The 26016-nt window shown below is 43.5% G+C and overlaps 1 protein-coding gene across 3 annotated transcripts in view; it reads right to left on the bottom strand.

Annotated features, from left to right (window-relative positions):
- Positions 1-3971: 3971 nt before the first annotated feature.
- The window catches only part of PTPRO (protein tyrosine phosphatase receptor type O), a 264792-nt gene continuing 242747 nt past the window's right edge, over positions 3972-26016 (bottom strand). For 2 of the 3 annotated variants that reach the window (XM_070790022.1, XM_070790020.1), the window contains 4 exons: positions 20908-21062; positions 17512-17647; positions 11991-12110; positions 3972-10736 (listed from right to left, as the gene is read on the bottom strand). In XM_070790022.1, coding sequence (XP_070646123.1) covers positions 12006-12110; positions 17512-17647; positions 20908-21062 — 396 coding nt within the window. In that variant the 3' untranslated portion in view covers positions 3972-10736; positions 11991-12005. The remainder of the gene's footprint in view (positions 10737-11990; positions 12111-17511; positions 17648-20907; positions 21063-26016) is intronic. The other variant, XM_070790021.1, reaches the window with a different exon arrangement.

The following is a 26016-nucleotide window of genomic DNA, read 5'->3' on the forward strand; positions in this document are numbered from 1 at the left end:
GTGGATGAGGAGAATGAAACTCAGATATAAATTAAGTAGCTTGTTGCAGAGTAAGTGGAACAACTGAAATCTGATCTAACGCAGAGACTTTTCTACATCCTGCAAATCTTTTCTCTCAGATATCATAGGTCAGTGTATAAAAAACATTTTAAACAGAAAAATCATCTTTTTAAAATATGAAATTTTATATGGTATCTCACTGTATAAAACAGGCAAAATTCAGTGTTCCTCTCATTGAAGCTGCAAAGAGGAGACCTGGAACCTCATTTGGAAACCACTGGTCCAGATTCCACAGAGCTCCTCCTCCATGAAGGCCCTTGCAGATGAACGGGAAGGTGGGTTGGAAACTAATCATTCCATAGCAACAATTAGACCAGGAAATACAGTGCTTGGTCACAACAGTCACTTACATCTTGGGATAATTTCAGATGGCTGATCACCCCTGCAAAACACTGCTCTATTGAGACAAGATAATTGCCATTGACATCCTCTCACAGTTCCTTATTTCTAGATCCTGCTATGATACCTGCCTTCCTCCTCCGCTCTGATGTCTAAAGATGAGAATCTTTTCTTCAGTCTGGAGCTTTGCATACAGAGTTGGCTTTCTGGGGCATCAGGGAATTCTGAGAGTGGAAGAGTGGAGCAGATGCCTCCATGCACTACCAGATTGCCCCCATGGGACACTCTCATCCCCCTGCTGTTGGGGGATGCGACTGCTGGTAACTCACAGCTAAGACCTTGTCCAAGAATTGCCCTCACCAAAGAGAACACCCTTGCATACTGCTTAGGAGCAGAATTATGTCAGATGCTATTACATCAGGGCAAAACGAGCTGTTCCTCATTCCAGTCTTCCCTACGATAGCCACACCAGAACCAGGAATGGATCCACACTTGCTGCGATTTAATCTGTGGTATGGGCTTCCCTGCTGGCTCAGTGGTAAAGAATCTACCTGCTAATACAGGAGACCTGAGTTCAATCCCTGGATCTAAGGATACCCTGGAGAAAGAAATGACAACTCACTCCAGTATTCTGGCCTGGGAAATCCCGTGGACAGAGAGCCGGGTGGGCTATAGTCCATGGGTGGCAGAGAGTGGGACACGACTGAGTGACTAAACAACAGGGAATTAGTTTATTGCCTCGTCTCTAAAACCAATCTTATCATAGGGCAGGATGTGGATGTTTGGGTAAATCATTTCATTTATCTTGCAGCAACAGGAAAAAAAATGAGGGAATGACTATTGTTATTTTATGCCCCGGTAATTTGCAAAATGCAAATTAAAACAGCTATCTAGAATTGCTCAGATATGTCCCACTGTTTTTAGCATTTGTCAAAGTGAGTGTCCCATAATCCTGATAGATGTATGTGGATAAGCCTCTCCTTCAGAGCTCCTGATGCCAAGTGTGGCAGCGTTTAGCACAAAGGGTTGGTACCACCAGTGTGGGGAGCCCATCTACTGGAGAGGGTCTCCCGATCAGTGCACCCAGGGTGGTGAGAACTCAGTTGGGTGGGCTCACTCTGCAGATGTCTGGGTGCTGGAATGAGGGGGAAGGTCTACTGGTCTAAATGTACAGAGAGAAAGAAAATTGGAGAATCACATAGCATGTATTCCATTCTGACTCTGTCCTCAGCTTACGCTGTACATGACCAGTTCTGAGTTTTCCCACAACTCCACAAAGTAGACAGTGCTTTGTGTCTTGTGGGACACTCAGGCTCAGAGATAGGTGGCTTTCCTGGTGGCGCAGATGGTAAAGAATCTGCTTGCAATGCAGGAGACCTGGGTTCGATCCCTGGGTCAGGAAGATCCCCTGGAGAAGAGAATGGTAACCCACTGCAGTATTCTTGCCTGGAGAATCCCATGGACAGAGGAGCCTGGTGGGCTACAGTCCACAGGGTTGCAAAGAGTCGGACATGACTGAGCAACTAACACTTTCACTCTCAGCTCAGAGATAGTAGGTGACTTCTCAAGGGCACAGGGATGCTAGGTGGCAGAGCACCATGACTCGAAAGTCTATATTGTTTTAACCATGTCACTCCACGTCCCTAAACCACCAGGCATCACAGCAAGCAGCTCTCAGCACAGCCCTGTAGAGGACGCTCTTCTTATTCCAGGTCTCAAACAAGACAGGGCTTCCCTGGTAGCTCCACTGGTAAAGAATCCGCCTGCCATGCAGGAGACCCTGGTTCAATTCCTGGGTTGGTAAGTTCACCTAGAGAAGGGATTGGCTACCCACTCCAGTATTCTTGGGCTTCCCTGGTGGCCCAGCTGGTAAAGAATCCGCCTGCAATGTGAGAGACCTGGGTTTGATCCCTGGGTTGGGACGATCCCCTGGTGAAGGGAATGGCTCCCCAATCCAGTGTTCTGGCCTGGAGAATTCCACGGACTGTATAGTCCACCAGGTCTCAAAGAGTTGGACACGACTGAGCGACTTTCACTCACTTCCCTCTCTCACATGAACAAGACAACCAGTTCTCAGAGTGATTCGGTGATGTTCACCAGAGATACCTGTTCACTGTTGGCCCTGCCCAGGTGGGTTTGGGTATTGATGTTTGTAATCACAAGTTGGCATTTTTTGTTTCAGAACAAGTAGCTGGCTTTTCAGACAGGGTTTTACTGCCACAGATTTGCACAGGCTTCTTGCACTACTACTGCAGATTTTTCCACTGAATGTGGACCAAGCCCTGGCATTGCTTTTCTGGGAAACCCGCTTGTGTGGGTTTCATGATGCACTTGACAGAGGAGATTCACAGTTGAAAAGCCAGGCCCGGGTGGTGCAGGGCTCTGATCCAGAGGATCGGCTCCTGCTAGGCACCACGTGTCTATGGCATGAGGGTCCTCCTTGGGTCACAGCCTGGACCTGTTCTATATCCCAAAGTTTTCCTGACCATTGGGAGTGGGATGGAAGCGGGGTGGTTCAGGTGTCACTCCGGGGGCACCGAGCCAGCCCAGCACAGGCACCAGCTTTAGACGCTTTTATCAAATGTATTCGAGAATTCCAAGATGGCCCTTGGAGATGGTAAGTTTACTTGTTCACTGGAGAGCTATGTAACACATTAAGTCATTCCAGGAAGGGTTTTCAGCCCTTTGCACATCATCTATTTGTTGAAGCCCTGAGAAAAAGCTACCGTCACTACATCCATTTCACAGATGAGGCCACTGAGTCATAGCAAGGGGCTGAGGCTTAGCTCGAATCTCTCTCCAACCACAGTCTGTGGTTCTAAACTGCTTCGTCTGCTATACTGCTAGGCCCTATCCTGTCCGGCTTCCCAAGTTTGCTGATTAAGGGAGAATGTGATTTAGTTGGTTTTGAACATGAAAGAACCCTTCCAAGCCCATTCTGTTGTTTGCATTTGTAAAGGCAGTAGTGGTTGCAGCTAACTTTTCTTAGTTGAAACAGCCCATAGACTTTTGGCGTTCTTAGAACTGAACAAAATTAGGTTGTGTCAGCTGGCTTTGAGCTCCTTTCCACATCCCTGGGCTTACCATGACATCTGGGCTCAGCAGCTCCCATGTGCCAAGCCTCATGGCCTCCCATACATTTGATCTCTCATTGATGTGGAACCACCCAGGGTCCTATTTTTTGCTGAAACCCAGGAATCAGATTCAGAGTCCATAGTCCCCAGTATGGCTGAAAAATTTGAGTGTGTTTCCTACGTAATGGTCTCATTATGGGTTTGTTGTTGTTGTTGCTTGGTCACTAAGTTGTGTCTCTTTGTGACCCTACTGACTGCAACCCACCAGGCTCCTCTGTCCATGGGATTTCCCCAGCAAGAATCCTGGAGTGGGTTGCCATTTCCTCCTCCAGAGGATCTTCCTGATTTAAAGGTCAAACCCAGGTATCCTGCATTGGCAGGTGGATTCTTTATCATTGAGCCACCAGGGAAGCCCTGTTACGGGTTTTGGGAAGGGACAAAAAAGATAGAGAGTAGGAGAGCTCTAACTTGGAGGAAAACCACTTCTGGAGAAGAGTATGTATTTCCATAGAAAAGTTTATTTTTTAAAAGCAGCATCACGGTTGTGGTGACCTCTTCCTGAGCCATTATTTGCCTTGTGTGTTACCCTTTCTCTGTTCTGTGTCACCTTTAACCTGTCTTCTGCAAATTTTATTGGATAGTCACACACCACTGCCCTGAGAAACTCCCACCATAACTGAGATGGAACATAATAGAAAGGTTATCCCTGTGCTGCCATATGAGTTAAGGGCACGCTGACTACCATAACCGACAACTCTAGAACCTCATGATGACACAGTGGAAATGTGTTATTGGATCACACCATGGGCCAGTGCAGGCAGGGGCTTCTCCAGGTGTCGACCCAGGGACCCAGCCCCCTTCCACCTTTTTGCCACCACCATGTCTACCTGCGGGCTTCCCAGGTGGCTCAGTGGTAAAGAATCCTCCTGCTAAGCAGGAGATGCAGGTTCAATCCCTGGATTGGGAAGAGCCCCAGAGGAGGAAATGGCAACCTGCTCCGGTATTCTTGCCTGGAGAATTTCATGGATAGAAGAGACCGGTGGGCTACAGTCCGTGGGGTCGCAGAGTCAGACATGACTGAGCAACTAAACAACAAGAGCAACAAATGTTTATCTGGAGGTGATACGTAAGTAAAGGGAGGGGAGATGGAGGGAGGGGTAGGCAGGACTCCTCCAGGCTGATTTTCGGGACCCAGGGGCCAGGGAATAGAGTCTTCTACTTCTGCCTTCCTTCCATTGAGCAAAACTGACTTTAAGTGCCTGGGCAATGTGACTCCTGGTATGTTCAATTATGTTTGCAGTGATGGTAAACCCACTTGCTTCTGCTGAAAAACACATGAGCTGGAGCGGTCTGTGGAGTCCTGGAAAGAAATTGTCATTTTGAGAGTCAGCCAGGAAGAAAAGCTTCAGAAGGTGGGTTTGGAGGTTTGGTTACCCATATGAGCCCCAGCAATGGACGGTGTGGGTGTTTTATGAATGCTTGCTGCTTGCAGAGTAGGGTGTACAGCCTTAGCAGCCCTTAGTGTAGCTCTGTAGTCTTAAATACTTTAATATGGCAGTCTAGTCTTCCTTGACCCTTCCAGAAAGAAATCATCTGTGCTCTTGGGTTGACAGTTTCTGCTTTATGTATTTCTGTCACATCATCTGTGGGCTTCCCCTGTGGCTCAGCAGTAAAGAATCCATCAGCAATGCAGTTTCCACAGGAGACCCGGGTTCGATCCTTTGGTGCGGAAGATTTCCTGGAGGAGGGCATGGCTACCCACTCCAGTATTCTTGCCTGAAAATTCCCCATGGACAGAGGAGCCTGGTGGGCTACAGTTCATACGGTAGCAAAGAGTTGGACACGACTGAAGTGACTTAGCAAGCACATATCACATTATCCGTACTACTCTGCTGCCCTTACTTTCCATTCTTAAGTCCCCTTGTGTAACTGCATGCTCAGTCACTCAGTCGTGCGTGACTCTTTGCTACCCTATGGGCTGTAGCCTGTCAGTCTCCTCTGTCTATGGGATTTCCCAGGCAAGAATACTGGAGTAAGTAGCCATTTACTACTTGAGGGGATCTTCCAGACCCAGGGATTGAACCCATATCTCTTGAGCCTCCTGCATTGGCAGGCAGGTTCTTTACCACTGACTCCACCTGCTAGAATATAAACTCCTGAAGCAGTGACCTTGTCTCTATGTCACAACCCCAGTCACTTCCACGGTGCCTAGAGTGGGATGTTGAGTCAACAAATAATTTTCTTTGAGAGCTATAAATCTACTGTTTTTCTCAAATGGAATGTTTTGAAAGTCAGCCTCTGTCAAGGTAACCTGGACAGTGCCCTTTGACCAAAATGGGAAAGTGGATTTGGACTTCACGCCTCTCTCCATGAGAGGTACAGAGCCAGACACCCTTATTGTTAGTAAGGTCCTTAGATGTGTAAGCAAGAGAAGGAAACACTTTCTGATGAATGGAGCGATGGGCTGCCCTAGAGATGGCAATTCCAGAAGCATACTGGAAGTGGTTCATAGAAAAGAATTAGCCATCTGCCAGGGATGGGGGTGGAGGAGAGTCTGATTTTGAGTAGGAGACTAGGCTGGTTTGCTGATCCTCATGAAGAAGAAGCATGTCAGGGTCTACGGTGATTGATAAGTAACAAAAGCCACGAGAACGTGGTATTTCTGTTCTATGAGCTGTTGGGACAAAACGTACACCACCATTACTGGTGTACTCTTACAGATGTATTGACATTTGAGCTACACAAGTGAAAAATGTAGAAAAAAACTTGTTTCATTTGTCTAATTGCTTTCTTAGTCCTTTCAACAACAACCAAACTCTGATTCCGTATTTTTCCAAGTTAGCCTGTGGCAACCATTCGTGCTCTGCGTGTGTGCTGGATCACTCCATCGTGTCCGACTCTTTGTTACCCCATGGACTGTAGCCCACCAGGCTCCTCTGTCCATGGGATTCTCTGGGCAAGAATACTGGAGTGGGTTGCCATTCCCTTCTCTAGATTTGTGCTCTCATGTATGAGTATTGTAAGTGATCAAAAAATATTTCTTTGGTTGATTGATCGGTTCATTTAAAGTGATTACAAAAACACATATTTGTTTAACGAATGATTCAACAAACCAGTGACTCGTCCTTGACTCCAGGCTGAATGGCCTCAGTCAGTCGAGGTCTGGTGGTCATCACTTTTGCCTTCGGCATTGCTGAGGGTTCTGGTGACCCGCCCTGGACAATCTTCAGTTTGCTCATGTCCCTCATAGTACAACTCCCAGAGCTATACATGGTCCTTCATCTTTTACTGAGTGGCCCACCAGGATCAGGTTTTGTGATAAGTGTAAGTTGAAACTGAAAACAACAAACAAAAATCCTGCTGTTCTGGAAGGCCAGGAGTTAGAGAGATGACGGCTTAAGTTTCCTTCAAATGCCTCCAAACAGGATGGTTAAAAAACCAGAGGCAGAGGTAGGAGTTGGTGTATGTTAGGTTTTTGCTGCTTTCTAACCCCTTTGGCCAAAGTGGATGTTCTGTTCAGAGCTGGGTAAGGCCTCTGAGCCTGTGCCAAGCCCCAGGAGAGTGATCGGTGAGCTAGGAATGCAGCCAGTTAGTTTGAAGCACATTACATCAGACATTTCCCGAGGAGGAAAGGAAGGCCTCCTAGAAAGCAGGGAGGATTTTGGCTCTTAGAGATTGAATTCAGTAACTTTACCTCCTTGGTTGAGAGCCAATGCCCTAGCCAGCAGCTCTCATAAGGTCTGCAAAAAAACTCTCAAAGTCTCCAGCCCCTGCTTTACATGTTTACACCCCAGCTTTGTTTGAGAGATGTATCACCTTTCTGGGGGCAGGGACAGATTTTAGAAAAGGGGGGAGATTATAAAATCGAATTAAAGATTTACAGGAACTTAAAAAAAAAACCTTACTAAATTTTCTCATTTTAAATTTGAGCGGCAGTGTTGACTTTGTAGTGGAAAATGATAAATTCTGGACTAGAACACAGCAAAAGGTTGCCATCTTTCACCTTCCTTCCTTTGCAAGTTAAATAAAGCCATATAATGTGTGGTGGTAGTTTATTTGTTAAGTCATGTCTGATTCTTGCAACCCCATGGACTGTAGTCTGCCAGGCTCCTCTGTCCCTGGGATTCTCCAGGCAAGAATACTGGAGCGGGTTGCCATTTCCTTCTCCAGGGGATCTTCCAAACCCAGGGATTGAACCTGGGTCTCCTGTATTGCAGGCAGATTCTTTACCAATTGAGCTATAAGGGAAGACTAATATAATGTGTAGGTATGGATATATTGGTATTAGATATTAAATTTATAAATTAGAGCCTCGAGGTCATTTCTCAATCAACTTCAGAAATTGGCTTTTGAAGCCCAGAAATTTGATCTCAGTATCACTCAAAGTTAAATATCTTGTTAATCCAAAATTATGTGACTCAGAATATATTTAGAAAGAGAAATCTGTTGCCCAAAAAAATACATTTGACACTACTGACTTTTTAAGTAAACTGATGCACTGCACTTTTGATATGTTTCAAACTTATACACCATGATTTTTATAAGGAAATAATTGCCAAATATCTAGGCTTATCACTGATGGTTCATTTTGAAATCTTATTTCCTCTCCTTTCTCTTCACTTTTACCCACCCCTCTGCAAAAACTTTTATGTCATGTGTTGTAACACAAATATATTAGGAAACCGGGGTTTGTAAAGATATTCTCTAAGCTATTTATGTAAAATCAGAATCTTCAGCTCTTTCTAAGCACCATGTAGGCTACTGTGGATCACATGTGCTAATGCCTCCATATTCACTGTGCTGTAGCACTACTCAGATGATTAAAAAATACCTTAGTTAATAACACAGAGGCCCTGACTGCCTCTGCTCTCAATTTTTAAAGTTGAATCCTAGAGTGGAAATTGAGTTGGTTCGAGAATCCCCTAGGGTACAAGAAAGAATAAGATACAAAGCATCTTTGCATGAATTATCATATCTGATACCCTTTACACCTGTGAAATACGGTGCTTTTAGTAGGCACTTCCACAGTTCATCAATGGAGACTCAGGACAGATAATTTCAAAGTCCCCTAATAGGATGAAAATCCAAGTCTTCTGACAGATAGATGCTTTTCCCACCATAAACTTTACAATTTTAAGAGCACTGGTGTACCAGGGGAGTACAGAGTGATGGCTGTGAAAACCCTTGAACGAAGGATCTGATAAAGCAGCTGGTGTGAGTTTTCTCCGAATCTTCCCTCTATCTCTGGATACTTCATCTTCTCTTTTGGGAAAACTGATCTGGGACTATTTGATCCTTACCAAGAAGGGGTGCTCAAGACAATCATAAAATATTTACAAAGCGCTTTAAGTTTCAGGGAAGTAAAGTTCCAGTCTGTGAGCATGGGAAATGCACTAATACCAGCAGGTGTCTTATCAGTTCACCCCAGGGTGCACACTTCACTCCTGACCTGTCTGTGTGCGAACACCTAAGGAAGTCACACATAAACACTTGGCACTTTTCTTTAGTTCCTGGGAATGGAGCAATACATTATGAACATGTCCAAGAAGGGATCTCAGGTGTGGGAGTGAGAAGAGAAGGAGGGGGCAATGGGGAGGTGAGAAGGGGAAGGAGGGGAGTGCAAGTCAAAACTGATAACACCCAGAGAACCAAGCTGTTAACCTGCAGGGTCTGGACCACCTCTGCCCATTCCCCCCGTGATGCCAACCTGAGACTCTCTGGCCAGGTCTTGCAGAGGATTGTGCCAAGCTGCGTTATGGCCAGGCATTCTCAGTGACAAGAGACAGTGGGGTGCAGAGCTGTTCCCTTGGCATCCTTCACCAGCGCTAAGGTCACTGATCACATATGAAACTGATGTCACGTGCATGGCTTCCTGAAGGGTCTCAGGATAGGGGAGAGCCAGGGCGAGGGAAGGATACACAGATGGGGGACACAGCCTCCTGAAACGCACACAGGACAGTTCAGGACAGCCCGGGCGAGGCAGCCAGTTTGTGTTTACTTTCAACTCAAAGTGTTTTCCTTTGTGAATCATCACCTCTTCCTTCTCAGGAAAGCGACACAAAGTAACAGGCTTCAGGATACCATCTGTGTCCATTTCGACAGCAGTTCATGTCACAAGACACCATCATGTACTGTAATTATACAAAATGCAAAGAATAAAGTGTTGCTAGTTACACGGGTTAAAATGAAACTGACAGCCCAAAGGAACACAAAACAGAAAGAGATCTCTGTCGGAATCCAGAGAGACGCTTGACAATATTACCCCCCCAAAAATGTAGCCAAATCATTGTCCTAGCATGCTGCAGTTCATTGCCACAACTTTATAAATTCCCAGCTCTTTGGAGGAAAGTGCGTGTTTATAGCTTGCAAAGAAATAGCTTTTACGTGTATGCAGGTCAACAGAAAGAAGAATGCAAACTCTAGGCACCAAGACTGCCCAGATAGCAACGGAGTCTAAAGAGTCAGACCTCACAGAGTCTTCTGAATCAGATCTAGTTTGTTGAAAAAGAATCTGAACAGTGATATTAGTCCAAGAGGGCCAAGGAAGAAACACTGAAGTGTTAATCAGGAAAAAATAAAAAATAAAAAACTAGAACAATTAAGACTTAAATATTTTTTCTACTCTACTTTGAAGATGAATTACAGCTTTTCATATCTGGAAAAGATATGCGCTTGGTCCGTGGGGAGAACCCCTTTTTCTACCCCCATCTACCTCCCCGATCCTAATCAATAGCCTGTGTTGGAGTACAGATATGATTGGTTCAACTTCCTTGAAGCAGAAGTGCTATTTCTTCATGTGTGGCCATGCCTCTTTTTAACAATGAGGTATCATGTGACACTAACAATATCTGTTCCTTCTTGGGCTATGAATTTGATCAACAGTGCGGGCAGAAAACAAGGTAATGTTCTGATAAAATCACACAGGTACAAAAATTATTGCACTTAAAAACAACAACAAAAAACTCAGCCCAACCAGTAAAGGGCCAGTGAAACTCTTGGAAGTGTTGTGCTGCCTGCCCTCTGCAGAGCATCTGGACCTTTCTGGTGTTTGGTCGAATTTGGTCCATTATTGAATGTCCAGAAGTGAAAGAGTCCAAAAGACACAGTAGGCTCTTTAAGGCTAAGTCTTCCCGGTGCTCATACGAGATAAATTATCTCCTTGGCCACATACTACATAGTGGGGCTCTTTTTTAGCGAATGGCTAGTAAGGCCCCCCTAAAAAACTCTGGGAGCAAAGGGGATGGGTACACATCATGTTCTGTCCTGTGAATGAGAGAGAGAGAGAGAAAAAGAGAGAGAGAGAGAGAGATGGTAAGTAGCCTGGGAGAGTAAAGCCACTCATCAGCAACCCTGTGGCTGGAAGTGCTTTGATCACTTCCTGACTCCATCCTAATTCTCATTACACTCAACCCCACAGCCCATGAGGATGTGGCCTTACCTGTGCATCTTTCTCTGTGTAAGTCCTCCTTTCTATGGCTCTGAAAGCCTTTCTCTCTACTTGGAAATTTGCCTCTGTCTGTCTTCCCATGGAGAGGAGCCTAGTGGGCTACAGTCCATGAGGTCTCAAAGAGTCCTGCAGTCGTGTCTGAAGCGACTTAGGACACACACATGCCTTCTCTTATTCTTTATCCTTCCTCCTTCCTCGTGCTTCCTGTCTCTCTTTGTTGATGGATGTAAAGGACCAATGCTAATCCTATCCTCGTACCCACTGGTCCATACCCTTTCATGTTTCCATAAGGCACCCCTCTCCTTTCTCTCCCTGTCAGTGGTGTCCCCAATACCAATATATTCAGACACATGCCATGCTCTGTTTACCCAATTGAATTACAAGATTATTTGTTACTTTAGGCACAATTATCTACACCTCCAAAATCTGATCTACGGAGAATGTGAGAACAAGGCATTGACTGTGGTATAATTTTTTCAGGATGTCCTCAAGTAACTGCTCATATAATAGATGAAATCAAGGCATTTCCGAACTCCAATAACCTGAGACTATTGTCAATATTGTTTTTCTTCTTTGGGAGTGTTGACTTCAGCTCATATTTTCTTTGTAACTCTTTCTATGGCACTTGTAGTCAACAAAATATTTGCATAAAGTATCTAGACAAGTAGTGATGGTGGTTTAATTGCTAAGTCATTTCTGACTCTTTTGTGACCTCATGCCCCTCTGTCCATGGGATTTTTCCAGGCAAGAATACTGGAGTGGGTTGCAAATAGGGTTGGATGGTAATGTCCTGACTGGATCCTGCAGGCACAGATTCAATATGAGTAATTTAAGGTTCAGGCAGGAGGGAATGGAGGTCCAATCTTTATGAGCTGCTGAAGCTCCTGCATGCCACCCTCACCAACCAAGGCACACTGAAGCTCTAAGATCTGCTACTGTGTCTCTCCCTATGGCCAGCTCTGTGGGGGCAGAGTCAGTGCAAATAGCTGCTGCCGTCTTTGCTTTATCCCATCATATCCTCTCTCACTGTTCTAAGACAGGGTGCCCATGATGGGGTCTTCTCTACTTACTGTTGGGATTCTGAGCTAGGAATTGCTGACATTCTCATAGATGACGTCACTGATACAGAACTGTTGCTTCTTCTTCATCCACATCAGTTGCACACACTGATGGATAAAAATGTACTGCTCCTGGAGCGAAAGATAAAGATGTTTTAAAGCAAGGCGTCTTTATGCAACGACTTCCCTGGTAGCCAGTGGTTAAGATTCTGTGCTTCAGCTGCAGGGGGCATGGGTTCAATCCCTGGTTAGGGAACTGAGATTCCACATACCATATGGCATGGCCAAAAATAAAAAAAGATATGTTTGTGCAAAAATATAATATTTTAATACTATGGAAGTATTAAATACTATGATGAATGTCAAAGGAAACAATCTTCATTATTTGTAAAACACAATTTCAAAACTAGAAGATCCAAGAGAATCAACTGTAAAAATATTTTGTTTAATAATAGGATTTAGACTATCACTACTTAATGCTAAAGGCAATGAATATTCAATCAGTAAATCACGGGGCTTTTTCAAAAAAAATTGTACATTGCCTCATAATACACTGAAGTAAATTCCAGGAAACTTAATAAATTAAGCCATAAAAATATAAAGGCATATATAGATTAATTCTTCTCTGATTGCTTTAAGGAAGGGCTTTCTAAATTTTTTTTGGCCATGCCATGCCCCATATGGGATCTTAGTTCCTGGACTAGGGATCAAACCCACACCCCCTGCATCAGAAGCACAGAGTCTTAACCACTGGCTTGCTAGGGAGGCCCCTGGGCTTTCTAAACTTTAAACAATGAAATAAATTAGAACAAAGATGTCAAACTGTTGTATGTAAAAAGCAGAAAAAAGAATAAAATAAAGGGCAAACTAGAAACTAAGAGGGAAAAATATTTTCAAGAATTATGACAAATGTCAATACCTTTATCTTTGTTTAAAATTCATCCACATCAGTAACACACACACTTAAATTGGCAAACAAATAAAATATACTAATCACTAGACCAAATATTCCTGAAAGGCAGGGACTGGGTATTTTTTATTCCTAATACCCAGCACATTGTTTGTACTTACTAAATGTTTTTTGAAGTAAACTGAGAAAATATTAAAACATGTACAAAAAAATGGCCAAGTAATAAAAAAAATTGTAAACTAAAACAATTTTTTTTTTAATCTACAAAGTGAGTAAAGTTAAACAAAAAGTAGCATTCAATGATGATTTGAATTTGTTGAAGCAGCCATTTTTAACCAGTTGGTGGAGGTACAATTAATAAATTGCTAATAAATGACGTTGTGTGGATGGATAGAAGAAAGTAGGAAGGAGTACAATTTAATGTCATAGAAAAAGGAGAATGTTTTGCATAAGCAAAGATGTATCTAAAGTGAAGGAGTATTTAGTCTCTAAAATGAGATTTATAGAGTTTTAGGCAATTTGGGATGATACATGTAGCAAAATATTCAGTGAAAAATCAGAATGTAAAATTATGATATGTGTATACAGCGTATGAGTACAATTATGTGAACATTATACTTGACCAAGGCCGAGACATTGTTATTGCTGTTGTTCAGTTGCTAAGTCATGTCTGACTCTTTGTGACCCCATGGACTGCAGCATTGCCAGTCTTCCCTGCCCTTCACTATCTCCCAGAGTTTGCTCAGATTCATGTTCATTGAGTCAGTGATGCTATCTAACCATCTCATCTGCCACCCCCTTCTCCTGCCTTTAATCTTTCCGAATACCAAAATGCTGACAGTAGCTATCTTTATCCCATTTCCTTTTCCTTATTTCTCAGACTTTCTCTCTAAGTAATACCATTAAAAATAATCTTTAAATAAGAACCAGTTAAAATATCCACAGGATTTTAAGGAGTCTTTTGTCTGACAACTTCATACACACGATAAGGTTAAAGACTTTAGACTTCCCTGGCTTTGACTCACATGTATTTTTTTTCTTTTTTAAATTTGGGGAAAATATCTTCCCTTATTTCATGACAATATCACATCAGTAACTGAACTTCCCTTTCTCATTATGACATATCCCTCCATGGTCTCTGGTGTTTAGTCAAGCACAGGGCATTGATAAGGGCAGAGAGTGCCTGGTTTCTCAACCCATAATGACGCAGTGGTGAAACTTTGTGTCAAAAATAAATAAATAAATAAAGTACTTAGGCCACAGGAAAAGTAAACAAAAGACTATTAACAGACACATATCTGAGAGTTCAGGAGAAATATAAGCTGCCGATCAGGAGGCCTGGAGGCTCAAAGCAAGGCCCTACTTGGCCCACCTTCAGAGAAAGTCTGTGAGAGGAAAATGAAAGAAAACCTTTGATGAAAACAGAAGATAGCTCAGAAGAGGTGAAGGCCATCCACACTTTATAGTTTCAAAGCACTTATCTTGATGGTATCAGTTCATCTGATGCATACTTTACAACAAACAATTCGTGAACGTCGTCCTTTGCATTTTATAGATGAGAAATGGGAACTTCAAAAAACATTAAAAAAAATTTTTTTTTAAACTTTTAAAACTACAGTCCATGGGGTCACAAAGAGTTGGACATGACTGAACGACAGAGCACATAACTGATTTATGTGTGCTGATTCGCTTCAGTTGTGTCCAACTCTTTGCGACCCCATGGACTGTAATCCACCAGGTTCCTCAGTTCACAGGATTCTCCAGGCAAGAATACTGGAGTGTGTTGCCATTCCCTCCTCCAGGGGATCTTCCCGACGCTGGGATTGAACCAGAGACTCTTAAACGTCTCCTGCATTGGCAGTTGGGTTCTTTACCACTAGCATCACCTGGGAAGTCCTAGTGTGTTCATTTTGGAAGTACAGGACATTTATTTAGTTATACACGCATCTATATCTTTTATTTTAGATTCTTTTTCTTATAGGTTATTACCAAAAATTGAGCAGAGTTTCCTGTGCTATTCGCAGGGTTCTTGTTGGTTATCTATTTTATATATCTGTGTGTATCTGTTCATCGGAATGGGAGCTTTGAGAGGTGAAGTGAGTTGCGAGGTGGTCAAGCTGGGACTCAGGCCTCTTGCAGAGTCTGATCTGACCACCCTACTCTCTGCTCTTGTGTAGGGACCCACACGGTACATCTGCTCAGGTGAGAAAGAGGAGGAGGGTTCATCACGATACAGCCCATGCAGCAGGCACTTGAAACGTGCATCTGAGGACAAGGTCAAATTAATCAGTGACTTCTGCTCTTTGTAGAGGGGTTGGCGTGATGGGCCATCGAGAGGACCTAGAAAAATCAGAAACTAGCCTAGGAGGTAATCTGTACACAGCATTGTGGTTTCTGTATTTACACGACTCAGCCGGAGAATTACTCTGGCCTCTTGAAAACCATTAGTGTCAAAGGAGTGCTTTGGGAGGCTGAAGGAAAATAATTGTTTACTCAGCTGTTTTTATTTATTACCATCAGTAAACTAGGAGGCTGCAGAACTCTGGCATGAATGAGCTCAAGGAGCATGTTAGGAAAAATCCTAACATTCAAGTTACAGGCTGAACCACAAAGAGCATAGGAATGAGGGAAAACAGAGGTAAATCAATGGACAAGATGTTCCAGACATGACTAACGATGAAGTTGACATAAACAAACAACTTGAGCTAGAGAGGATCCCAGCAAAATCCTGAGGGAACTTGAGAATGGACTGGAACAGCTGGGAAAAATAAGTGACCCGTGGTGACCTCTGCCTCTTCTGCAGACCTTGAATTTTCCCACGAGAGTTCAGGGAAGGGATCTCATACTTTAAAAAGACCATCTTCCCTGGAGATGTCAACCTAAAATATTACCATAAACAAAGCAGCAATCAAAATTTGAGGAAAGAAAGTTAGGGAGGGAATCAGACTTTTTCTCAGCTGTGCAGAACATTGTGGCAGCCCTTGTCTCATGTCCACACCTGAAGAAGGATAATGATGCTGGAAACCAGATAGAGGGTCTGCCGTGTGAAGGTAGTTTTTAAAAAGGGATTAAGATTCTGTTGTTGGGAAGTTGAAAGCTAACAGGCTATAATCACAGTCTATAAAATTATAAAAGGTATAAATTAAGTCAATGGGGGCAGACAATTCATCAAATCCAAAATACTTAAAATAAGGAGTGGGCCTTTGAAGCTTGGGGATTAATATGCATAACAGGGAGTTTTAATCACATAGTAGGATATGGATTTATAGAAGTGAAAACCAAAAATATGGATGGATTCATAAAGCAATGTTTAATTACTAGGTAGTTGGGCTTGTCTGGGAAACCGGGACATTTTTAAACTTATGATAACAAGGTGATGTTCTTGTCCCCACGGCAGTAAATTAGAAGGCAGCCGGGCTGGGATGTGAGTGATCTCAAGGAGGACACGAATAGATGTCTTGTTTCCTAATCATCCCTGAGCCATCTGAACGTGAATGAGTTACTGTTTCCAAAGTGCTATGATGTTGCTATAGCTCAGAAATAAACACATTGGAATGAATGGCTGTGCAGAACCTTGGCCAGATGGGAAAGGGCAAGCAAAGGGAGAAAACCGGAAGCATTGAGACAGGAGCCAGGACAGCAGGCTTTTGCGCTACACTGACATCTAGTGGTGGTTGGTGGGAAAAGCAGAGGGAAGAAGTAGGCAGGCTTTAATCCCTTGGGAACTGAAATCAGCGGTCAGGCCAGGTTGTGTTCTATCCCACAAGTGTTCCTCCCACACACACTCCTCGAGGAGGAGGATTATTACTGTTCGCCTGAAGCTAAGAAGTTGCGAGTACGGCTGGGTGACTAAGATTACCAAGAAGCTATTGTGCTCTGGTTTGGGGCACACACAGGTGTACACCCACGGATTCTCTGAGGCTGTGATGCTGTGTGCGGGCACCGGGCGGGGCTGCCATTCCAGCCTGAGGGCATTTCAAAGGCTTCACAGGAGGAAAGGGCTTGGGAGAAGAGGAGGCCTGGGGAGGGGGGCAGGTAGCACTGATGGCTATTTCTGGAGATGCCTCTGTGTTGTTACAATAAGGAATCCATTCATTTAGCTCAAGGAGACTGGCTGTGTTGGTGGATGAAGGGCTGGAAATCCTTAAAATTATAAAGATTTTATCTCATCAGAAAGCACACGTGCAACACACATTATCCTCACAAGTGAACAGAGTCATACGAAGGGCAAACTAATGACAAACTCACAGAATTGAGTCTAGCATTTTAAATAGAAATTAAATCACACCAATTCCCAAGTCTCCACTTGGTGGCATTTCCCCAGATGGCTGTTACCCTCACTGAACTCTCGGTCTGTTCAAAGAGGTTTTATTCCATTATAGATACATCCATGTGTTCTGGCTTACTGGAGGGCATAGGACACCAATAAAAGTGCAGACACTATATACCGAATGGTTATCTGTTTCTTTTATACCTTGGAGCAGTTTGAATGCACACAGTAAGAAACTGGGAACAGCAAATGCAAAAAACATTTTGAGACAATGGTTTTGAAATATGGGATTGACTAGTGGGAAGTTTTTCAGTCAAGCCCCAATTTAAAAATGCCTATGATTCAGTTCCTACCTCGGTCTGTACCATAGACATCCGGTATGACCGCATTTCTGACACCAGCCCCAGGATGTCGACAAACTCATGATCCCGAATGTGCTGCAAGAGCCTGTCCAGGGCGATGAACGTTCCCGTCCGACCAACTCCAGCACTGAAAAAGAGGTTCCGATACCACGTCACTTATAGACTGCCCTTCTATACTGTTATAGGGGCTACCCTGGTGGCTCAGAGGTTAAAGCGTCTGCCTGCAATGCAGGAGACCCGGTTCGATCCCTGGGTTGGGCAGATCCCCTGGCGAAGGAAATGGCAACCCACTCCAGTATTCTTGCCTGGAGAATCCCATGAACAGAGGAACCTGGTGGTCTGTAGCCCCCAGGGTTGCAAAGAGTCAGACACAACTGAACAACTTCAGTTTCATTTTCATTTTCTACACTGTTGGGAACAAATAAGTGTAAAATCCACCAAAACTATATGTACCATCATTTCCCAACTAACTGATTAAAAAAATCATATTTATTGATTTTGGCTATAAACTGGGTCTTCATTGCTGCACCGGTTTTTCTCTGGTTGTGGTGGCTACTCTCTAGCTGTGGTTTGACAGCTTCTTATTGTGGTGGCTTCTTCTGTTGTGGAGCAAGGGCTCTAGGGTGCACCAGCTTTAATAGCTGCGGTTCCCAGGCTCTAGAACACAGGCTTAATAGTTGTGGCATGTGGTCTTACTTGCTCAGCATACGGAATTTTCTTGGATCAGGGATCAAGCTCATGTCTCCTGCATTCGCAGGCAGATTCTTTACCACTGAGCCAGCAGGAACGCCCTTATTTTTTTTAAAACTCTTTGTTTTATATTGGAGTATAGCCAATTAACAATGTTGTGATAGTTTCTCGTGCCCAGCAATGGGCCTCAGCCATACATAGACATGTATCCATTCTCCTCCAAACTCCTTTCTCATTCAGGCTTCCACATAACACTGAGCAGAGTTCCATGTGCTATACAGTAGGATCTTGTTGGTTATCTATTTTAAAGACAGCAGTGTGTACACGCCCATTCCAAACTCCCTTGCCCTGTAACTGTCTTCCTGTCCTCATCCTTCCCCCTTGGCAACCATAATTTCTCTGAGAGTCTGTTTCTGTTTTGTAAATAGTATCGTATGACACTCTTTACAGGAGGAATCTAAAAAGAAATGATACAAGTGAACTTACTTACCCCCCTGATGTTTAAGTATGCAGTCCTGGTTGGTGTGTCTCCTAATGTTACAGTTTTATCACTGCTCCCTCCCTTAGACTGCTGTGGGCCTGCCTTGGCCACCCCTGGCCCTCCTGCCCCTGGGCTCTCTATTCCTTAGGAAAGTGAGGATTCATAAGGAACCTGCTGGAAACAGCAGGAACCAGGCAAGAACCAGCTCTCAAGGAGATGATCTTGTTTAGTTGCTAAGTCATGTCCAACTCTTTTGAAACCCCATGGACTGTAGCCTGCCAGGCTCCTCTGTCCATGGGATTTCCCAGATAAGAATACTGAAGTAGGTGGCTGTTTCTTCCTCCAGAACATCTTCCCGACCCAGGGATTGAACCCGTGTGTCCTGCTTTGACAGGTGGGTTCTGTATCACTGAGCCACCAGGGAAGCCCAAGAAGCTGATACATGTAAACAATTCCAGCCTTCTGAGGAGCCTCAGAGTTAAACCCTCCTGTCCAACTTTAAAGTCTAGCTGAGATGCCCACACTCTAGCTCTAGCACTGGGGCCATTCAGCCCTAGGTCAAGTTTACTGTCTCAGACCTTCCTTAGAGCCTGTCTGCCCTGCTAGTGGGTGCTGGTCTGCTTCAGTCACCCAGGGATCTCTGAGATAATTGCCTCAAAATCAGATTTAATATTTGGATCCAGTATCTTTCAGTCCCCAAGTCCCAGGACTCTGAATATAAAGGGAAATGGAGTGATTCAGGCTAACCAGTTCATCACCACAGTCCCCAGTGTCACAGATAAACTCAGCTCTCCTTTCCTTCCAATCACTCATGGGCTGAAGTGCCAGCTGACTCTGAACTCTGAATTATGAGGAAATACAAGAAAAAGAAAGGGCTTCCTTGGTGGCTCAGATGGTAAAGAATCCACCTGCTAAGGCAGGAGATGCAGGTTTGATCCTTGGGTCAGGAAGATCCCCCTGGAGAAGGAAACGGCAACCCACTCTAGTATTCTTGCTGGGAAAGTCCATGGATAGAGGAGCCTGGTGGACTATAGTCCATGGAGGTCGCAAAGAGTTGGACATGACTCACAACATATGCACATGCACTCAGGAGAAAAAGGAAATGAAAAGCAACCAAAAGCAATCTACTTGTGAGATTTGCTGGGAGAGAAATCCAACATGAAAAACCACGAGTTCAGAGCCCGGATTTGCTTTTTCTGCCAGGCAACTCTTCCCTCTTATCTTCTCACCTAAAATGTTTCTGGGCCTGGGTGAACACTCATGAAGCCACATCCAGAACTGTACCTGCTCCCTGCATGAAAGGAGGCCACGTGTTTGACCAGGGTTGAGCAGCTTTATTTTCTGCTCTTGGAAGGAAACATGTTGAGACTAGGTAACCTCATCCTGTGAAGCAAAGCTTTTTGGCCTGGGAATGACTGACAGCAAGTGCAGCCTCCTTAGTCAGAAACTTGGTAGCTTATGAAGCATTTTTCTTTCCAGGGAGACACATACTGCCACTACCACCCCCACCCCCCACCCCTCCACCTGACACACACACACACACACACACACACACACACTTAGTCATTCTATCTCACAAAGCCCAAAGTGCTAGGTCCAGGCTTATTGGCTACCAATGCCTCCTCTGACATCTTTGTCTCATTGCTACCTCTGATAAACAATGTTGTTGCTGTTTAGTTGCTAAGTATATGACTCTTTTGTGACCCTGCAAAACTGCAGGGTCTGCAGGCTGCATGAACTGCAGCCTGCCGGGCTCTTCTGTCCATGGAATTTTCCAGGCAAGAATACTGGAGTGGGTTGCCATTTCCTTCCCCAGGGACTCTTCCCAACTCAGGGATCAAATTCGTGTCTCCTGCATTGGCAGGTGGGTTCTTTACTTCTGAGCCACCGGGGAAGCCCTAAGATAGTCATATTATATGTAAATCATGTATTTAGTAAGACTTCGTTCATCATAATTTTTTAAAAATTTTTAAATTATTTTTTAAAAGAGGATAATTGAAATATCATGATGGTTTTTGCCGTACATCAACATGAACCAGCTACAGGTATACATGTGTACCCCCTATCCTGAATGCCCCTTCCACCTCCCTCTCCACTGTTTAAATTTTTAAAAATTATAACTCATTGACCAGTTAATTCAATCTGATCAGAGGTTTATGGAATGATGGGAAATTCCTTCCATGATTTCTAACAGCCAGCGCCTTTGAGGAGGTTACCTGCAGTGCACGATCATGGGGCCTTTGCTCTTCATAGCCTGCTGTCGGACCTTGTGTACAAACTGCAGGATGCTTTCTGCAGCATTGGCTGTGGGCACCCCGTGATCAGGCCATGCGGTGTAGTTAAAATGCATCACATCCTGCATCTCGTCAGCCTTTGGGAGAAAAACAAGCATTAATCTCTCAATCCACAGTCAGGATGGCTCAGGCTTCCGCGGCAGCTCTTGAGTGATGGGAAGGCTGCATTCTACTCCCGGTCAGCACACCTCCCTTTCTAGCTCTCAGCATTGTGTTTGGCACAAAGCAGGCCCTGAGAAAAACAAATACTAATTGTATAAAACCTCAAACTTTATCCTATGTAGGATAAATAGGCTAATCCATGCCTGGGTCATGATAAGAGCTTAAGCAGATCAGGGTTTGCATCCTTGTTCTGCCATTCAGAAGTTACATCAGTTCTGGGCAATGAATTAAACACTGGAAGACGTGGTTGGTGGCCAGCTTGGGTCCGCTTGGCCGAGTGATCCATTCTGTCTCCCTGGTGCTGCTAGTAGCATCTGGCTGCAGCCCCATCCCTCACAGCTGTCTCCCACTAAAGGGAGCTGCCTGCTGGAAAGTGCCTAAGAGATCAGGTTCCCAGGCTGAGGGCAGACGACAGTGATTGAGTGATGGATGATGTTATTATTCAGTCACTAAGTCTGACTTTTTGTGACCCCGTGGACCACAGCACGCCAGGCTCTGCTGTTCTTTACTCTCTCCTGGAGTTTGCTCAAACTCATGTCCATGGAGTCAATGATAGTATCTAACCATTTCATCCTCTGCCACCCGCTTTTCCTTTTGTGATTGATAAGTAAGTAAGTGTTAGTCGCTCAGTCGTGCCCAACTCTTTACAACCCCATGGTCTGCAGCCCACCAGGCTCCTCTGTCCATGAGATTTTCCAGGCAAAGATACTGGAGTGGGTCGCCATTTCCTTCTCCAGGGGATCTTCCCAACCCAGGGATCGAACCCGGGTCTCCTGCACTGCAGGCCAATTCTTTACCGACTGAGCTACAAGGGAAGCAAGCCCCTTTGTGATGGATACCAGGGAGCAAAATGTCAGGCTAAGACAACTGTCCTGTCCTCTCCTGCTTCCCTTTTCTTGTATGGATTTCACCCAATTTGCTGCTGCTGCTGCTGCTGCTGTCGCTTCAGTTGTGTCCGACTCTGTGCGACCCCATAGACGGCAGCCCACCAGGCTCCCCCGTCCCTGGGATTCTCCAGGCAAGAACACTGGAGTGGGTTGCCATTTCCTTCTCCAATGCATGAAAGTGAAAAGTCAAAGTGAGATCACTCAGTCATGTCCGACTCTTAGCGACCCCATGGACTTCAGCCCACCAGGCGCCTCTGTCCGTGGGATTTTCCAGGCAAGAGTCCTGGAGTGGGGTGCCACTGCCTTCTCCCAATACTACACTTTCAAAAAACCCTATGTGTGACAATCCCTGTCTTGGATTCTGATACGAGTGGACCTAACACAAGATGCACTCACTGAACACCAGTGTTCTCTTACTTGAAGAGGGTCTCATAATACTTTTAACAAGGGTTGTTGTGAGAATTAAGTGTGAGCATGTCTGTGAAGGGTGGTTTCTGTTAGAGAGTTTCATCACTGCTGCAACATAATTACTACCACTTGTTCTCATCCAGCTCAGTGCATTTCTTTTCTTAAAATTGTTATTATTTTTAAACATTCTCCTTTCATTTATTTTTTTTGGCCAAGTTGGGCAGCATGCAGGATCTTAGTTCCCCAGCCAGGTATCGAACCTCTGTCCCCACAGTAGAAGCACAGAGTCTTAACCTGCTGGACCACCAGGGAAGTCCCCCGCACAGTGCGTTTCAGTAAGTGGTTCTGGGAATCCCAGTAAGTGGATATTTTCTATATTTTCCTATTCATATGAACCCATACACCAAACATAATATTATTCTCTCTGACCTCAGTAAATAACAACTAAGATATATGTCCTTCAAGAATTACTTGCTTTAGCCCCTACTACCATATAAGCATACAGTTTTATTCTGCTCTTGTTATCAACTACCAGAAATATTGCAAATCCAAGCCTCACAAAGATCTAATGCACCCTTCATCTCCCAAACTTGCTAAGACTCTTGAATCCATTCAGGAGATGGAATATTATATTGTAATTTGGAAGAATTTGTCTGGATATAAAGTTTAGGTTTTCAAGTATTAAAGAGAAATGAATTTCAATGAGTCTGTGGTCTTAGGTGAGGTAAAATTACAAAAATAAATAAGAATAAATAAAATATAATATTTGTACATATATATATATACACACACACACACACATATATCGGAGAAGGCAATGGCACCCCATTCCAGTACTCTTGCCTGGAAAATCCCATGGACAGAGAGGCCTGGTGGGCTGCAGTCCATGGGATCGCTGGGAGTCGGACACGACTAAGTGACTTCACTTTCACTTTTCACTTTCATGCATTGGAGAAGGAAACGGCAACCCACTCCAGTGTTCTTGCCTGGAGAATCCCAGGGACAGGGGAGCCAGGTGGGCTGCCGTCTATGGGGTCGCACAGAGTCGGACACGACTGAAGCAATTTAGCAGCAGCAGTAGCATATACATATATACATATATATATATATATATATATATATATCTTAGCACTTCAACTAGACCCACTGTCTCCTTGGCCTAAGGCCATACATCCCCGGCCACATTCAATGCCTCCCTCTCTGCATAGGTTCAAGGACTTTGTCTTGGATACATGAAGCATGAAATCTGCAAAGACGCTGGCCAGCTTCACCGCTGTCTTCAGGAAGTACGGCAAGAAAGTAATTCAAGCAGAATAAATTGTGCAGAATGAATGAATTAGTCAACACTAGGAGGATTTAAGGATACTTCATCACCACATAGCTGTGGTTGCCCAGAAAAGTTCATGAAAATGCTCTTTTCAAATGAGGATCGCAGACTGAGCACAAGACTTGTACACTGTAGGATATACATGCATATATATAAATATATACAATCTTATATCTGTATCTTTATGTATATAGAATATATAAAAATCTCCTCTGGTTGATCTGACAAGGTATCCAGGTAAAATATGCAAGTGGTTCAAAAATAGGAATTCTTTAAATTGTCATCCGTCTCTCTGTAGCTGCAAGGCAGAGGTCTTTGCACCAGATGGTTGATTCCTGTTAGCTGAATAGCAAGGCACATGTCAATGGGAACAAACCAGTTTTTGCTGGTTTTTAGTTTCCAATTATTATTCAGTTCATGTCAAGTTTCAAGTACTGGAAAGTGATAAATTGTGTGTTACGGTCATTTTCCTCCTTTCTTACTAAATGAGAAAACCTTACTGGTTACATCTTAGCCATTCCAAAACGTCTCTGACTTTCTCATTTACGTAATTTTATCTGGTTTTACTATGAAAGATTCCATAGGGAAATATGGAGGAGATAAAGAAGTGTATAAGCCAAAAATTAAAAAAAAGTAAAAAAAAAAAATCTATTCATCAACAATAGCAGAACAGTCTTTAGTTTAGCATTTATTGCAGAAGCTTAAAACTTAGATTCTGTATATTTATGACCCAAAGGGGGCACTCTGGGACCAGATGCTTGTGACTATAAAAATATTTCCAGAAAACTCTGTCATTAAACATTTTATTCGTCTGCTTCAAGCCCTTCACACGTTTGTCATTGAAAGATCATCATTTAAGATCAAGGACAAGAAGTGTAATATGAATCATACCATAATTGATGTCACTCTTTCCTGTCAAGGGAACATACCTTATGTTTGCTTTGCAATTTTTTTCTCCTATATGCAAAACCTAGGGAAAGATTTATTCTATTCAAATCAATTCTATATTTGTCTAGCAGTTTGCACTGCTTTCTGGTTGACATAGCCAAGACAGAAAGCAGAGTTCAAATGAAATTCCTATTGTTAAATATTTCTCTGATGGTTAAATCAGTTGATGTTTTCTTAATACTCCCTTATTTTTGAAAACATCCATTCACTGATTTTTTTTTCATTTCACAAGATTATTAAGTGGCTAACCATTTGGATTAAAAGGATTATTATTTTTTAAGATTTTTTTTTTTTTTTTGATGAGGACACATTTTAAAGTCTTCATTGAATTTGCTACAATATTGCTTCTGTTTTATGCTTTGGTTTTTTTGGCCAGGAAGCATGTGGGATCTTAATTCCCTGACCAGGGATGAAACACACACTCCTGCCATTGGATGGTAAAGTCCTAAAACCACTATATCACCAGGGAAGTCCCTACAAGGATTATCAAAACAGGATACTTGTATATGAAACTCATAGCACATGGAGGAGGCAGACAGGAAATCAGAGAATTGTGACCACTTACAGTGCACTGTGATGGAGTGATACACATGGGATTAGAGCAGGGGAGGAAAGGGAGAAGGGTCTCTTAAGATGAGGGAAGGCTTGATAAAGAGATGACATTTGAGCTGACACTCTTGAGTAGGGATGTTCTTAGAGAACGGGAGGAGATGAGCATTTCAAAGGGATGGAACAGCATGGAGCAGTTACACTGGGATCTGCCTACATTCTTAATGCAGCTAAAGCCATTGTTAACTGCTAGCCCTTAAGAAGTGATTTGTTTCTTGTAAATATCAATATATGGTGAGTTCTTGAGGGCTTATGTTATATTGAAACATTGTTTCCATTGTCTATATTAAATGGTCAGCAAGCATTTCCTGCAAAGGGCAAACATATTTTAGATTCTGTGGATCATACAGTCTCTGCTGCAACTATTCAAGCCTGATGTAGGACAGAAATAGTCATAGAAAATCAGTAAACAAGTTTGTGGCTATGTTTCAATAAAATGTTACTTATGGACATTGGTATTTTAATTATATAATTTCCATATATTATTTCTTGTGAAATAGTATTCTTCCTTTAATTTCTTCCAACTTTTAAAAGGCAAAACTCATTCTTAGTGCAAAGGTTTCACAAAGCAGCCTCTTTTTGTTCATCCCCTGATCCATACTGTGAGGAAGGGTTGTTTCTAAGCAGAGAAGTGAGTTTTAATGAGGCATTTTCTATGGTTTGTCTTCAACAGAGAGCACACTCCACTGG

This window comes from Bos indicus, chromosome 5 (assembly GCF_029378745.1).
Source record: "Bos indicus isolate NIAB-ARS_2022 breed Sahiwal x Tharparkar chromosome 5, NIAB-ARS_B.indTharparkar_mat_pri_1.0, whole genome shotgun sequence".
NCBI classification, from domain to species: Eukaryota; Metazoa; Chordata; class Mammalia; order Artiodactyla; family Bovidae; genus Bos; species Bos indicus.